Source organism: Falco peregrinus, chromosome 7 (genome assembly GCF_023634155.1).
Source record: "Falco peregrinus isolate bFalPer1 chromosome 7, bFalPer1.pri, whole genome shotgun sequence".
Taxonomy (NCBI): Eukaryota; Metazoa; Chordata; class Aves; order Falconiformes; family Falconidae; genus Falco; species Falco peregrinus.
The window spans coordinates 41,672,140-41,687,424 of record NC_073727.1 but is presented as its reverse complement, the minus strand read 5'-3'; the positions used below and the strand labels follow the sequence as shown (position 1 = coordinate 41,687,424).

Here is a 15,285-nt window from a genome sequence, read left to right as displayed (position 1 = left end):
ATATGTTAAGTGTTCCTTGTCCCAGTCACCACTTGACTATTTGGCTGACATATCTTAAGATATTTTTAAACCTAAACCACCTAGTCCACTCAGAATTTTATTTGCATTGACTTGCACTTCAGCAACATGATTTTATACTTCTGGTTTTGTATGTGCCTGCTGGGCATGTGTTCAGCCCCGCTACTGGTTAGACACGGGGGCACAGGGCCATGGCAGGCTTGTCTCTATCAGGCAACCCCTAACAAGAATAAATATGCTTCCATGTAGGTATCAGTAGAAAGTTACTGCTGTGAAATGCAGATTTATCTCTTCCCCTACTTCCAAATTGCAACAGGTGTGTCTGCGTGAGCTCCCAATCCACCCACACAAACAAGGAATAAGTATTCATACATGTTCACAGAAAAAAAAGAAAGCTGCTTCTATTAATCACAGTAATAGCACACAAGCTAAGCAACACTTATAAGTATTTTTGTTCATCTCACTGAATGCAGTAGATTTCAAACCTCACAATGACTACTAGGAGATAAGTTTTCCTATTAGGAAATATAAAATACAATTTAAATCATCTCAGCATATAATTTAAAATATATAAATTACAAAGAAAATATAGAAAATATCTGAAGAAATACTGATTGCTGATTCCATACATACAGATTTTTCAACAGAAACATCAATTTCTGGCAAGGACTTGCTTCTGAACTGGAAAATTTATCATAAAAAATTGAATGGCAGACTACCAAAAAATGACAAGATTTTAACAGCATAATAAACGTTAAGATCATGATCCATTATGCTTAACACTTATGGGAGTTTTTTCCCGTAACCAGGATGCTTAAAAACTTGTTCAAAAACAGAAAGCAAAGCAAAGAGTCTTATGTAACAACATAATTTCAAAAGTGGTTTCTTTAAGGCTATCACTATACCAAAATCAAGCCTTTCTGATGGAAGATGACTGAGTCTTCATTGTTTTGGGTCTACACGAGGTGCTTTAAAATACAAGAGAATGACACTGAGTAGGTCTGGTATTTGGGAAGGAACAGGGTGAGGATGCAGAAGACAATGTAAGACAGTCAATACACTGTGAAAAAGACAGTATGTGTGAATGTTGGCAAAAGAGTATAAGGAGTACTGTGGGGATAAGAAAAGCAGCACTAGGCAGGAAAAAGCAGGCTTCTGGAAGAGGGCTGTGTATGCAATTGGAACTGGGACACAGCGCTGAAAGACCAGGGAGACTGTGCTGGGTAAGAAGAGATTAGAAGGAACAGAGAAAAGGGATACTGCACAGGTGAGTTCCTATAAGGAAAAAAGGGCAGAAAATACAGTGATAGCTAACAGCAACCTGCAAGTGAGGAGCCTGACTGGTTGATACAGGGCACGAATGGATCAGGACAAAGTGGGAGTACTTTCATTCACAAAGCCAGAAGTGGATGAACAGAACCATACCTTGCACACATTCAAAGACATTCATGTTTTGCTTATATGTTATAGGTTGATTTTTAAAATCAAGAAGTCCAGATACCACTGGCTCAAGTCCCCAAAGTAACGAGATCTCTCCACCCTTTTCTAAAATACATCCTCATAAAATAAACCTCATCGTTTTAACTCAGCCTTATAATTAATGGGGAACAAAACAGCTTTGAATTGATTTGGCAATGTCATTTTAGTAGCTTCTGCCGCAAACCATGAGAAAAAGAAAATTAAACTTAGCCTAAAATGCCATATGACTTAATAGCATAGACTATAATAACTGGAAATTCAGAGGTGTTTATCTTCTGAAATTATACTGGCATTGAGTCAAGGAGATTTTAATACCAATCTTCTATACTCAGAATTAGAAACATCATTAGCTTCTTAATAAATACAGGCACATCCTTTTCTAGCTGACCTGAAAGCTGTTTGCTCTCTCTTGTTAGCTAGAGTTCTCTGACACTCAAAAATTTAACAGCGTCTGGTACCTCAAGACACTGTAATCTTCTACCCATGGTTCATTAACCAGTCACCTAAACAGACTTCAGCAGTAGTGCACCAATCTACTCTTAGATATACACAGCGTATGGACAGACTATAGAACAGAGTAGCTTTTATGAAGTTTGGTATTTTCAAATTATGCACAGCATAAGTAAATAACTATTATGTCAAACGTACACAAAGATGCATATCAATCTCCAAACACTCCAAATCCCTTTCAGTCTCTTGAATGTCCAGTTTAAAAGTACAGTGCTGTAGAGCAGGTCCATGCAGTAAAGGTTTCCTTCCTGACTCATGCATTCTTAGGAGTCACTTCCTGGGACCTACAAGAATACAGATAATTGTGTCTAATGCACAGGCAAATTCACAGTTCTTGGAACGCAGTTGTAACAAGTCAAGTCAGGTCAATAAAGATTTCACAGCATGGAGTTTCAATTTGTTTGTAAGCTGAAGTGAACAGCAAATGGGGACCTCTGCATCTGTCAGTGCATATGGCTTCTAAGGACAAAGTTTTGCAGGCACCCTCCATTGAGTAGAAAGCGTGCTACACCAGTAAAGTCATGTGCAGGGAAATGGTGCTGTGCCACCAGTGTGGGGGGTTTGTTTGGGGAGACCGTGTGGGTGTGTGGGAGGAAGAAATGAGGGAGAGGACAAGGAAGGGGAGGAAGTCTGAGAGAGCTAAGACATGCTGTTTTAGCTGAGAAACACCAGCCACTTTGTATCTCTACCCCTTCCTTGTTTGCCCTCGCTTTGTCCTCATTGCCAGCAGTCAGATACTTGAATACCGTTCTGTCACAACACAAGGCTGATCAGCATGGTGCACTCTCTCACTCACACCCCCCAGGTACAAAGTGCTGTCTGCTGGATCTTCCTTTTCTCTCCCAGCTTCTCTATTGCATCCTCCACAGAGCTGAGCCTGCGCAAGCACTGCCCATAAACAATTGGCATCTTCCCTAGGGTCAAGGGTCCTATTGCAGTGCCTCAGGATCACACCGGGACACTAGCCTGAACATTAGCTGTATGAAATGATTCCACCAATTCAGGCACAAGCTTGTTAAGCACCACATAGAAAAAAACATCCCTTTTGCATTCATGCATTTTATCAGTTTACACACCAGCTTCTAAAGTCAGGTCTTTCTTCTTCTTCCTTTTGCATATGAGCAAATACATTTAGGAACACGTGCCACTTGTGTTCGGCCTGTGGAACCCCCACTCCTACTGAATTATAATAATACTAGCAATAATAATAAATAACAATTTGTTACTTATGTGCTGACAGGACCAGGAGGCTTCAAGACACCTGATAAAATATAGGCAAATGGGGGTGGGGGCGTAAATTTACTCTCAGGTACACAAAGACAAGGTTTTAAAAAATACACAAATAAGACAGCACGGCACAAAATCAAAAATAGGCCAATCAATTCCTAACAGAGTGAAACAAATTCTCTGCTAAGTCCCTGCACAACCAACTCAGTCTGAAGCGTCTAGCAGCATTTGTGGAGGTAAGACTCAGCCTCTTCAATTGTTTTGCTTAAACTAGTTGCAATAACCCACCAGCCCCTGTGCTTTGCTCTACAAGTCAGAGCAAATATTTTGACATTCTGCTCTTCTCTACATTCTATTCTAGTTTATCTTTACCAGGATATCTAATATTCAGCTTGTAAAAATCTAGTGGCACTAGTTTTGTTTTAAGTTATATTGTAGACAGTCCTCAAGCACATAGAAACAACTATCCTGGTAGACAACTGCAGCAAAAATACCTGAGCTATATCAGTTGCACACAGATCTAAGTGGAAAGTAATTATATAATTGCACCCTTTGGCGAGTATTTGGAAATCCTACAGTAAACAGGATGCTTGCAAGGGCAGTGGCAAGACAAGATGTTCAGGGAATGCAACTAGAGGCATTCAAATGTTGCTTTCAAACTCTCGAGGGAAAATCACATGGACTTAACTAAGTTGCCAGGAGCCTCCATACAAATGAAAATCAGGTTCTGATTTTCTCCTAGCATTCACATAACCTGTTTCCAATCAACAGAATCTCTAAATTTTGCAGTATACTGCAAAAACCCCAACAAGCTACATGCCAAGAGAGTGTAAAATACCCTGAGGTAACCAGCAAAATGCTGATGAAAACCCTCTAAATGCTTAATCACAGTCCTAATTGGGAGAGTGACTTCGGTTTAAGTCTTACCAAAACATACTTATAAATTTTAATTTACTTTAGTTTCTTCTTCTCTGAAAAGGCTGGAAGTTTTACTTCACCTTCCAAATGATTTTTTTTTTCTTCAGACTTTGGTTAACTTTTCCATCCGCTAAAGTTAAACAGCGCTTTTTCAGTGGTAGCAAGTTTAACTATGTCAAGTTAAAAAAATCTTGCATCGTACATAGTAATAGAACAAAAGCCATAAGGTTTGAAGACTAATAACAAATTCAGAGCTTTGGAAAATATGGCATGGGGAAATGTAGTTATTCAAATAAATGCTAGCAAATAAAGCAAAATTTGAAAAAGCTTTCATTAGAAGGAAGAAAGCTTTTCATGTTCACCCATTCAAAGACTGAACAAGGAGTTTGTCCTTCAGTCTTCAAAATAAGCCAAGGCATTGTTAATTTTGTTTCTACCTCATATGCCGTATATATACCTGGACATGCAAAGTGAGAAGATCAGGCCTCAGATTCGGATACTTAAAAGAAAAAAACCCTACATTGAGAGGAATTTGATGTTTTTCTTGTGTGTATTGAGAGTAATAACATCACTTTTGTTTCAAATATAGCAATGTCCAATGTGAACTTATTACATACCAGTATTTGTTTCACTCTTGAATTCTGCAGAAAGGGTACAGACCTGTCACTGGTGTTTATCTTTTTGACATTTACTGACTGGAGTTGCGTTAGCAATTAAAACTCCAAACGACAAGGAATTCTTTGCCCATGCTGAGCTCATCCCAACTTCAAGGTCTATATTAAAGTCAAGCAATTAGAAAAATGTTTTCTAAATGCCACACTAGGACAGGCAGGCACTGCAACTCTAATTATTAGATACGGACAGTTGCAGCCCAAAAAAAGCCTGTATGTAATGGAAGGAAAACGATAATTTTATTGGTTTTTTCAGGTAAATACTCATAATCCCTTGTAATAAATCTATATTATAGTGTTTAATACATTGCAGAATTACCTATTACTTCAACTTTGTTTTATTACATTTTATTGTGGTTTTACTTTGTCCAAATCTGCAAATTTACTTCTGTGCAATGTCATCGTTATGTAATTTCATAAAGGTGGTTTTCTTTCTATTTGTAGGTTTAAAGAATTTCACGTTTCGTTGTATGGTGGCATACTGGCATGTTTGAGATTTCCATCACACTGATAATAAAAGATTTCTATTGTGTGATTGTTTCCCCACTTTCAGACAGAGTGATTGTTTCCTTTTTTTGTTTTTTTTTCAGCCTAAGGACAAAACAAGTAACTACCCACATGGACTTCCACCCTACAAGTCCTTGTATATCCTCAAGTTGATATAACTGCAAAGATTCAAGTGGAATTTGATTTTTATTAAAAGTATGTTTAATTTAAGTTTGCCGTTTTCTGTATTAGTTAGAGGATATTATTTGATAGATTATATAGATCTTTGACTTGAAGGTCAATTTCAAAATTTGTTTCTTGTATAAGCTTACAGAGCCTCATTAAAATAACACAAATATAAGGTCAAAAATACATCAATTAAATATTTTGTAATATACTTATATTCACAACAATTAGAACAGCTCAGAACCCCAACTTTGACTTCAGCATAACACGAACATAGAACACTAGATGTCTTGCCCTTGTTTAAAATAATTGTTTAAACTATTTAACAATTTTGCCATATGGAAGCATACAAGATTATCTGAATTATCCTTCCCACTATAATAAAATTGTAAAGAAAATAATTCAACTGTAGTATCACATAAACAGGATTTTTTTCAAAGCTGAACTACAGACTACTAAACCAACTCCTTGAAGCTGTCATCATTTGAAACTGTTCTGGCAAAAGTCTACAGACTTTACACTGGTTTAAAACACAGCACTGTTACCTATTGCTTACATACTCCAAGTTATAAAATAACATTACTGACATTAGTTAAATCTATCATCATAGTAAGTGATCCCCATTTATCCTCTCTTCTACTCTCCTCCTTTCCCCTGGCCAACACAAATATTTCAAGACAGCCATAACTTTCCTAAGAATTCCCAAATTAAACGTTCAACATATTTAAGGCCAATTGTAAAATAAAGACATGCTAATGAAATGTCAAAATGGAATTCTTCAATGTGGTGCTCAAATTCCAGTCAATTTGTGATAGCGCTACCAAAGCAGATGGAAAACATGGGTCTATGAATAAGAAACAGTGATGCTATTACATTTTTATTACTGCATCAATGGCACTGTACATAGCTGTTTCTCTGACATGTTTACAGCCTGAGAGGGAAAAAGAAAGCTTTAAAATACACACTTATTAAAAGGCTCCCTTATGTATATTGTTGCCTTTTCTCTCAAATCCATTAAGCACCATTAAGAAATCCCACCTTGTTATTCCTTAAAAAGCAAGCCCTTTCTTTCTCTGTAAACTTGTCAACACTCTGTTGACTGCATTCTCTGTAATAGTAAGAATACTGAGACATTTAGACATGGTGATGAATTACCTCTGGGACTAATACATAATAATACTTTACACTTCTGTAATCTCTTCACCCAAAAGCCATAAAATACTTGCATATCAGGGTAACTTTAGAGATGATAAAAGGGGAAAGCAGAAGGTGAAATTCATTTTTCTAAAGAAAATCCTGGAAAAGAGTCAGTTATATTTCACAGTGTGGAACGTGTTTCTACTTTTGTCCTCTGTGTTGTAATAAGTTTAACCCATACAGTTAGCAATGAAACTTGCTCAACTTCAGATACCGCACCAGTGGCACAGCTTATTATTCCTTGGTTGTGAATCCTCTGGCCTTTGACATTTTCTGGTCATTTTATTTCCCATCAGCATGACTAAACCCAAATTGGGCACAAATCACCTATATTTTTTAGCTATGCTTTGTTAAGCTGCTATCTTTTTTGTTGTCTAGCAATCATATCTCATATAATTTAATAACTAAATACACCAAATCAGTAAATGACAAATCTACCAACTCTAGTTTCTAGTCTTATTGTTAACATGTCCCTCCGAAATTTTCCAAAGACAAGAAATGAACTAAGTTCTGATGACTTATTTAAATTTAAACTAAATCTAAAGGCATTTTCTGCAAAACAAATACAACACATACTACCAAAAAGTGTGTTGGGAACAGAGCTTATACCTGTTTTTTGTAGAACTCAGTCTGCCAGACAATATATAAAAGTTCATACACACACATCCTGCTACTTCTTTCAAGAGAATAATAAAAGTATAAGGCCAGGCAGATTTATATATGAGCAAAATCAATTCCTCTCTAGCTTTGGCTGCCCTGAATCAAGTCATATGAATACCCACATTAACATTCTGTTATTCAAAATGGGATCATTAATCATCATAATAAAACATAATACTTGATACTGCTTCCAAAATTCTAGTCTTGCTTTTTGTCTCTGTAACTACCCTGTTCAGCCTAGCCGAGAGACCTTAAGATTAAAAAAACCCAAACCAGTATTTTGTTAATGCATGCATATGTATGTGCAATAGCATCTTGGTTTACCCTAGCTTCTTTGAGGAATGAGGTTTTCACAACTGCACAATGAAAACCAGAAGCTACTTAGACCAGCGCACACCTTACTAAGAAGATACATACTTATTTTAACTCTATGCTACTTTTCTGCTAATTATCACACACCCAAACACAGAAAGTAGAACTGGTCTCCTTTCGGCACCCACAGGCTCTACTTTATTCCAGAATACAAATTCTATTTATTTTTCCCTCCTCTCATAACAGCAGTAAGAGTTAAGAGAAACTGAAGAACAAAACTTAACCCCTGCAACAAGGATCCTGCCATTTTAGACAAGCTGGTGCAACAGATCCCTCAATGAATATGTATTTATAAAGGCAGGTGTGTGATTGCAGTGTGCAGGATGACCTAGTTATCTTTGTTTCAAGTATTATTATATTTAATTCAGCTACTTCAAGTACTTACAGAACTGGAACAGTGGTACAAGTAGGGAAAATTTCTGAGACTTATATAGCTGACAAACTTGCTGCAAAGAATAATTTTGTACTGGCATCATTTTCACCCTAACTTAACTTTCAACTATAACGCTCAACAATGAATGTATGGGTTGTGGCACAGGACAGTGCAGTCCTGTGGCAAACCACTACTAAAGCACAAAATGGTGAATCTCAGACCTAACAAAGGCAGCTGTACAAGAAATTTTAGGTGCATCTCTTGAAATACCCATTCTGAATCCAGTTCTTTGTTTTTTTTCACAGGAACTAACTTTGGGGCTTGGTTTGTGTTGTGAGGCTAAATGACAGCAATGTGTTGTAGTTCTGAACTAGCCTGAATGTTCAGTTCGATGATTTGATCTGCTGGGCCAGCCAAGTGATCTTGGCAGCAACTCTTTACCTCTTTGTACCTCAGTTTCCCTTCCATAAATGACAAAAAGGATACTGTATGCTTTTCTGAAGTGTTCTGGAATCCACAGCTACTATGCAGGTATCTTTACCAGGGTAAGCAGGATAAGCACCTACCCCCTCTACATATCAGGGAGAAAGTCTTAGGTGAAGAAACGATTGTTAGTAGCTACAGTGAGGAGCACCACCAGTGTAATGGTAAAACATAGGACCAGTACATCGCTTCATAAACCAGTAAAATATTCCATTGATATGGGTGTTTTAGGGAATACTGCCATCACATTCGCAACTGCAAAAATCCAGTCAGTCATCAGAACGACAGCAGATAAAAGAAGTCATCAGTTGCACTTGTTTTCTTTCTAAACTCAAGAGCAGGAGAGACTAAGCATGAATATTGGCATCTCAGAAAATCTTCCTTAGGTATGAACATCCAAAATATTACAGGTGGACAGAGACATTACAGTCTTTATCTCTGTATTAAACAACTTCCCCATAATGCTCAACTTCTGTGAACAGCGTGAGGGCTGTAAGTCTACTGTTCAGATAAATGCATCTATTTAGAATACTTTACTGTGTCTTGTGTTTTACAGTCCAAACTACTAGTTTTTCATAATTGGAATCAAAATTATGTTATCTGCAGATAACTGTGAATTATTTCACACAGCAGCTCTGCAAAGTCAGTTACCTAAATCTCCAAGACATTTACTGATGCTGAGACTCGAAAAGAATGTCCCTTCACAAATGGACAGAATGAAAAAAACCCCATCCAAATTACTTCTTAGATTCAAGTCATAAAATCACTTTTTTCAAAAACTGACAGCAGTTTTTGGAAACAGAAAGAACTTATACATGCTTCTGTGATGTCAAAGATAAAATCTCTGCTTGTGGAGGTACAATCTGTAGCAAGAACATATGTCTGCCAAGACTCTGGCATTGATGATATTTTGTCTAGACAGCCTTTGAATGTGACTGACACAGGAATACTGCACAAGGTTGAGGAAACTGAAACTTAAAGAAGAGCTTTTCAAGATTTAGTCAACATACAGTATTTTGGAAACGTGCCTAACATCCTCCAACCACGCCTCCTGTTATCCTCCTCAGGATTCCACAGTTTTTGTTTCTTCAAATCTCCCAGTTGTCCCAGGAGAAAGACAGATTTGCTTAGATAAGATACTACCAGGGCCAGAAGGACAGAAATTACTAGCCGCATTTGATAACCATACCAGACATTGTAGAAAACACTACATATTTATCTTGACCTTTTGGGCCACGACAGAAGTAGCCTGAACTGCATGCAGGCTTTGACGGGAAAGCCCACATGAATTTGCCACAGACTGCAGGCTGTAATTTTTGGGAAATGACAAATATCATGTACTGTCAAATGTTATTTTCACTGTATGACAGTCTTAGTTCACTTAATCGTCAAACAACTGTCAAGGCTAGGAGAACAGAGAAAAAGGTGAAGGTGACTCAAAGACAAGATCATTGGCTTTTAGCTTTAGTTGGTTCACTTCCAATTCAACTGCCAGCAAAGTCAACAGCTCTCCCCTAACTTACTGGGACTTGATGCTAACTTCTGTCAATTAATATTACTGACAGTACAGTTCAGCAGCCCAAAAGGAAAAAAAAAGTAAGATTCCAGTTTGCCTTCTAGAAAAACATCAGGCCTTAAGATGCCTTTTTACAGTCACAGTAAAAGCACTAGTTTTGCCTGTGAATCCTCAGACATCCAGCAAATTTTTGGCACCCAATACAAAAATCACCCCAGCTAAGTGCAAAATACGCTAGGTGCTTCTTCTCTCCAACTAAAATACGGACCTCAGTGAACCTTAGCTTAATGCTGATGCATTGACCTGCCAGGTTAATGTGTTTATAGAGTTTGGTCTCCAAACTCACAAACTCAACCTACTGACTGGATATGAAGCGCATATGCAATAGTAGCAATATTTGTGAATCTACCATGAGGTTCTGAGATAGGTTTTATCACTGGGAAGCACTGAAATACTTGCACTTCTTGACTTTTCTGTAACTCAGTAGCGACTGCAAAATTTCTCACCTATTTACACTGTGGATTCAAAGAAAAAAAAAATACTTTGTTGTAGACACTAGGTGTAAGTTGGCTATCCTATTTCTGAACTAGGATCCAAGTTTCTCCTTCCATCTTCTCTCTTCCTCCAGCCCCCTTTCCTCCCACCTGCACTAGGGGAACAGTGTTGTGGAGGCAACAAGGCCAGGAAGCTCAGAGCAAAAATAGCCCCTGGCCAGCACCTGGTGTTTTCTACCAGGCCAGCATGCTCGTGACTGCTCCAGATCTGGACCCCTATGAAGGAAAGTGAAATGAAACTTCTTTTGTTTCACAGTCTCGTTTATGGATTTGCAACCAAAACTAACTGGATCCGGCAAGTTGAGTTGCCCAACGTTTTTTGTGTCACTCTCACACACTTGCACCTGTCAGGGATGGATTCCTCACAAAGGCCAAAGGGAGCAAGACATGTCTTCTATTTTGACAGCACACAGGAGCCAGATGCTGGGGACAGCAGGTTCTGGTGTTTACTACCAGCCATTAAGAAAGGCAAAACACAGCCTCAGCACGGCGGTGACAGGGCGTCAGGCGCACCTTCCCCACGGCGCTCGCCGCAGCAGCCCCTCGGCATCGTCCGTGTCTCTCCGTTCAAACCACCCGGCTCCGTTGCCGCGGTGTCCCGCTGGCTCCTCTCACGACCGGCCCTGGAGTCACAACATGTCGCCGTCCCCGCTTTAAGGTCACCTCATGGCGCTGCCGTCGAGCTGGGCCGCCGCCGCCGGGGGCCGCGATGCGCCCGGGCCGCTCCCGCGCGCGGCCGCGGCCATTCAACGGGCAGCCCGGAGGGGGGGAGGGGGCAGGGCCACGGGCGCCGGGGGCACTTACCAGGTCTATGAAGGTCAGAAATTTCCAGCTGCCTCCATAGGTCTGATGCGCGGGCATGTCAATGGCCTTGTAATTGCACAGGATGGAGCAATAGGACAGGAGGATGGCGGCGCGCAGCACCTGGCAGGGCACCAGCGCCATGTTGCACGCTGCGCCGGGGCGGCCTCGGCGGCGGCGGCGGGCCCGGCGCCAGCTCGGGGTGCACTTCCGCGTGTGTGCCCGCGCGGGTGCGTGTGCGCCCGGGTGTGCGCGCCCGTGCGGGCGGGACCGGCAGCGCCCCCGCGCCGCGTTCGGCCTCGGCCGGGGCGGAGCGGAGCGCAGGGGCAGCGCTGTGCGGCGGCGGGTGGCAGCGGCGCGGGGCAGGCGGGGCTGGGGGGCAGGCTGGCGGCGGCGGTGCCGGCGCTGCGGGCAGCAGCCTGGCCGGCGGGCTCGGCACGCTTCCGGGCAGCAGCTCCGCGGCCGAGCCGGGTGGGAAGGGGCCGCGGCGTTCCCCAGGGAGCGAAGGGGCACGCACTCCCCCTCACATCGCCCTCCGCCGCGCCGCTCCGGCAGCGGACGGCGCCCGGGGCCCAGCAGGTGCGGGGCCGGGGCTGCGGCGGCGCGGCCCTGCCCGAAGGACCCGCGGGCCGCCCTGAGGCGCGCAGCCCCTGGGAGGGCCCGAGTGTGAACAGCAAGTCATTTACGGAACCCGGCTGCCCGCATTTTCAAGCGAAAAATACAACGCGCCGGCAGCCGCGCGGTTTAACCGCTGTACGGCGAAACGCTGCCGCGCGTCCCCGCCGCCCGCCCGCCGCCCGCAGGCTGCGCCACCAGCTGACCGCGCCGGAGCCAATGGGCTGTGGGCTGAGGGCGCGCGGCGGCCGCTGGCGCAGGTGTCACCGCCCCGCCGGGGTCGTGTGGGGCCGCGCGGCGGGAGCCGTTCAACAGACGCCCAGGAGAAGCAGCCGGGCTACGGGGGCACCGTGCCGCTGCTGCCCGGGTGCGTGCCCTGCCCGGGTGCCTGCGCTGCCCCGGGTGCCTGCGCTGCCCGCACAGCTGCCCCGCCGCAGAGCGCTTGCCGTTCCATGCGTTTTTCCCGGGCGCAGTCACGTCCGCGGCGTTGCCATTCACCGCAGCCGCGCACACCCTTGCGAGGAGCGTGCTTTCCAACACCCGCAACCACTGTGGGACGGGGACATCATTATCCCTGGATTAAAGCGTCGGGTGCAGTACCAGCGTTATAAGGAAAGACCATTTCTGTCACCAGGGGTTTGGTCACCAAAGGGATCCTTGGTGCTAGGAGCAGCTGGGGGCGGCTTGTGCTTGGACTTCCACACCCTGAAAAGGAAAGGATCTTAAAGTGCTTGATTGCAGGGTAAATACTAAATTGCTCCACCATCTGGAAAAGTTGTTTTCAAGGGGAAAAACCCCTCCGACAGTGTTGTCTAGCCTTGGATAGACAAGTAACTAATATAAACACCATCTCCATACATCTGTCTTCTGAAATAAGCATTTGAACAATAAGATGCTTCTTCGTAGTTATGCTATGGGAAGGCAAAATGAATCAACGTCTGTGCAATACATTCCCCGATTTTATTCTGTTACTGTGCTGCTTCATCCGGTATCCACTGTGCTCAAGTTCTGCAAAAGCGAAGGGCTTTTAGGAGAACACATGCTAGCAGCTATTCTAGATGAAATTAGCACAGTTTAAAATGTCTGTCTATGTGGAGGAATTGTGTCAGGCGTGGAAAAAGAAGCCTCTAGAAGCACAGACCATGAATTTCCCACTGGATCCTGTAGGTTATTTTACCTATCAGTTCACAGCCCCAGCAAGCGCAGTGGGCAATCAGACCCTTCTGTTGTTTCGGCATGTATTTTAGTCTTACGGGCTCAAAGGGTTTGGTCTCATTGAAGTCTCAAGGTTCTGTCTGAGAGGTATCTGAGTGAAATGTAATGGTCTGCGATACAAGGGGAGACCAGACTAGTAACATTAGCAGTGTGACCCAATAGACATGGATGTGTAAAGCAGCACAGTTGCTGCTGAGGACCTGATGTCTGTGCTGTGTGTACTGTGGGAGGTCTCACTTCAGAACGGTTCTTCTCTGGATCTGTGGACTGAACATTCATTAGTGGCTGGAGTGCATTGAGCGAACCCCTGGAGCACATCTTCTGTTTTCATTTTATGCAAAAGGAGTCCAGCTTGCTTTGTGAAACTGCCAAGTTACAAACGAGCACAGTAGCAGTCCAGATGATCAGGAGATTTACTTCTGAAATATACTCTTTGTCAGACTTTAATGCTGCTGTAGAGGCACCCTTCGTGTGCAAGTCTCGCTGGACTTGAGCTTTGTAAGCTCTCCAAGACAAGTTACTATGCACAGAGCTCCACAGAGTGACTGGTTACATAGCCATGCACACTCTTCTGTCTTGTGATCAGCTTCTGACAGGACGAGTTTGGGGCTGTTTAAGCCTTTAGCAGCCTGTCCCCTACTTTTCTAATTGTACCTCCTCCTATGATGTACAAGAATTCGCTCTTTGGGTCATCTTTATGTCACTAACAAGGCAGCACAGACATTAACACTCAGTGAACATGACTTGGTAACCACCATTCTTGGTTTGCCTTCTAGTCACATGTATTTAAACATCCTCCAGGGTTACAGCATGCTCAAATTTTTTTAAAAAAGTAAAAATTACCCAACCTTTTTGGAGCTTTATTTGAATGCTTTTTCATTCTGCTCTCTACTCTTCCATAGAAATCTCAGCAAAGCTCACAGGAAGTCTTAGCCTCATACAAAGAAAAACTTTCACTCAGCCTTGTAAACCAAGGTGGAAGTCTAAATGAAGCAGAATGTACAAACATTGTTGTTCCCCATTTTTTTTCTGTCAGTCAAGAAAAGCTCAAGGGAGGCTACCTAACATGCCAGGCTCAGCCAAGCTTCTTCCTGGTCAAAGGCGATTACGCATTTCTAGACCTTTGAAAGGAAAAGTAACTCGTTTGTGGGTGGGTTCTTTGTGCCTGTGTTCTTTCTAAGGAAGTATCTGTTCAATCTCTGGACAGCGTTATAATAAGGACTAATTAGATTGTAGGCTGCCATTAGCCTTTATGTACTACTGTGGGCTTTATACTCCCTGTCTATTGAGAGACAAGCAGCAAAGCCTTTTGTGACTGTGGTAGAAATAGGTTTGCAGTGGATTTCATTTTCCTTTGGATTTGGTCTTAATTTTTTTCAGCAAAGCAAAAATGTGAAGTTTATTAATTTGCCCTTTATATTGCTATATGTATGCAACTTTTTGGTACTTTGTAAAATGTTGACATTTCAGGGTTTTGATTAAGTGCATAAAACGTAATATAGACTCTAAACATGTAAAATATGATATTCAGTGATAACCTGTGATTTTGCAGATCCTGATGTTTAACGTTTGTATGCAAATTGTGAAAAGCCTCAACTCAGTTTTCATGTCACATAGTGTAAGTTTATTTTAAAGTGGGGGTTTGACATGGGTCATACTTGTCATTCAGCAGAGATAAGAAATGACTTTAGAAAGGAGAGAGAGTCCAAAGTGCTGTTGCGTCTGGGATGGGACATGTAAATAAGTGCTGTCTGCTATAGGGGGAAAAGCAAGACGTCTAAAAATCTGTCAGAGAACTAAGTGGGAAAAGGAACTGAAAAGGTGAGTTTCCCCTCCAGTTGTTAATATAAAATGAGTAGCATGATGTTCTTGCTACTTGGCACCTTGGCAGAATAAAGTGTAATATCTTGGAGTCCAAGTTTTAATCTTTTCTATGCAGGCTAGCAGATGAGAATGCTTAAGAGTTTTTTGGTGGTGATGTGTTTTTTTGGATTTTTTTTTGTT

The 15,285-nt window shown here is 42.2% G+C and overlaps 1 protein-coding gene across 5 annotated transcripts in view; it reads right to left on the bottom strand.

The window, feature by feature from the left end:
* AIG1 (androgen induced 1) overlaps positions 1 to 12,227 on the bottom strand; it is a 127,976-nt gene extending 115,749 nt beyond the window's left edge. The window contains exons 1-2 of one of the 5 annotated variants that reach the window (XM_027796608.2): positions 11,455 to 11,589; positions 2,146 to 2,291 (exon numbers count right to left, since the gene is read on the bottom strand). In XM_027796608.2, coding sequence (XP_027652409.1) covers positions 2,146 to 2,268 — 123 coding nt within the window. In that variant the 5' untranslated portion in view covers positions 2,269 to 2,291; positions 11,455 to 11,589. The other 4 variants (XM_027796615.2, XM_055809590.1, XM_005230172.4 and 1 more) reach the window with 4 other exon arrangements.
* Positions 12,228 to 15,285: the final 3,058 nt, after the last annotated feature.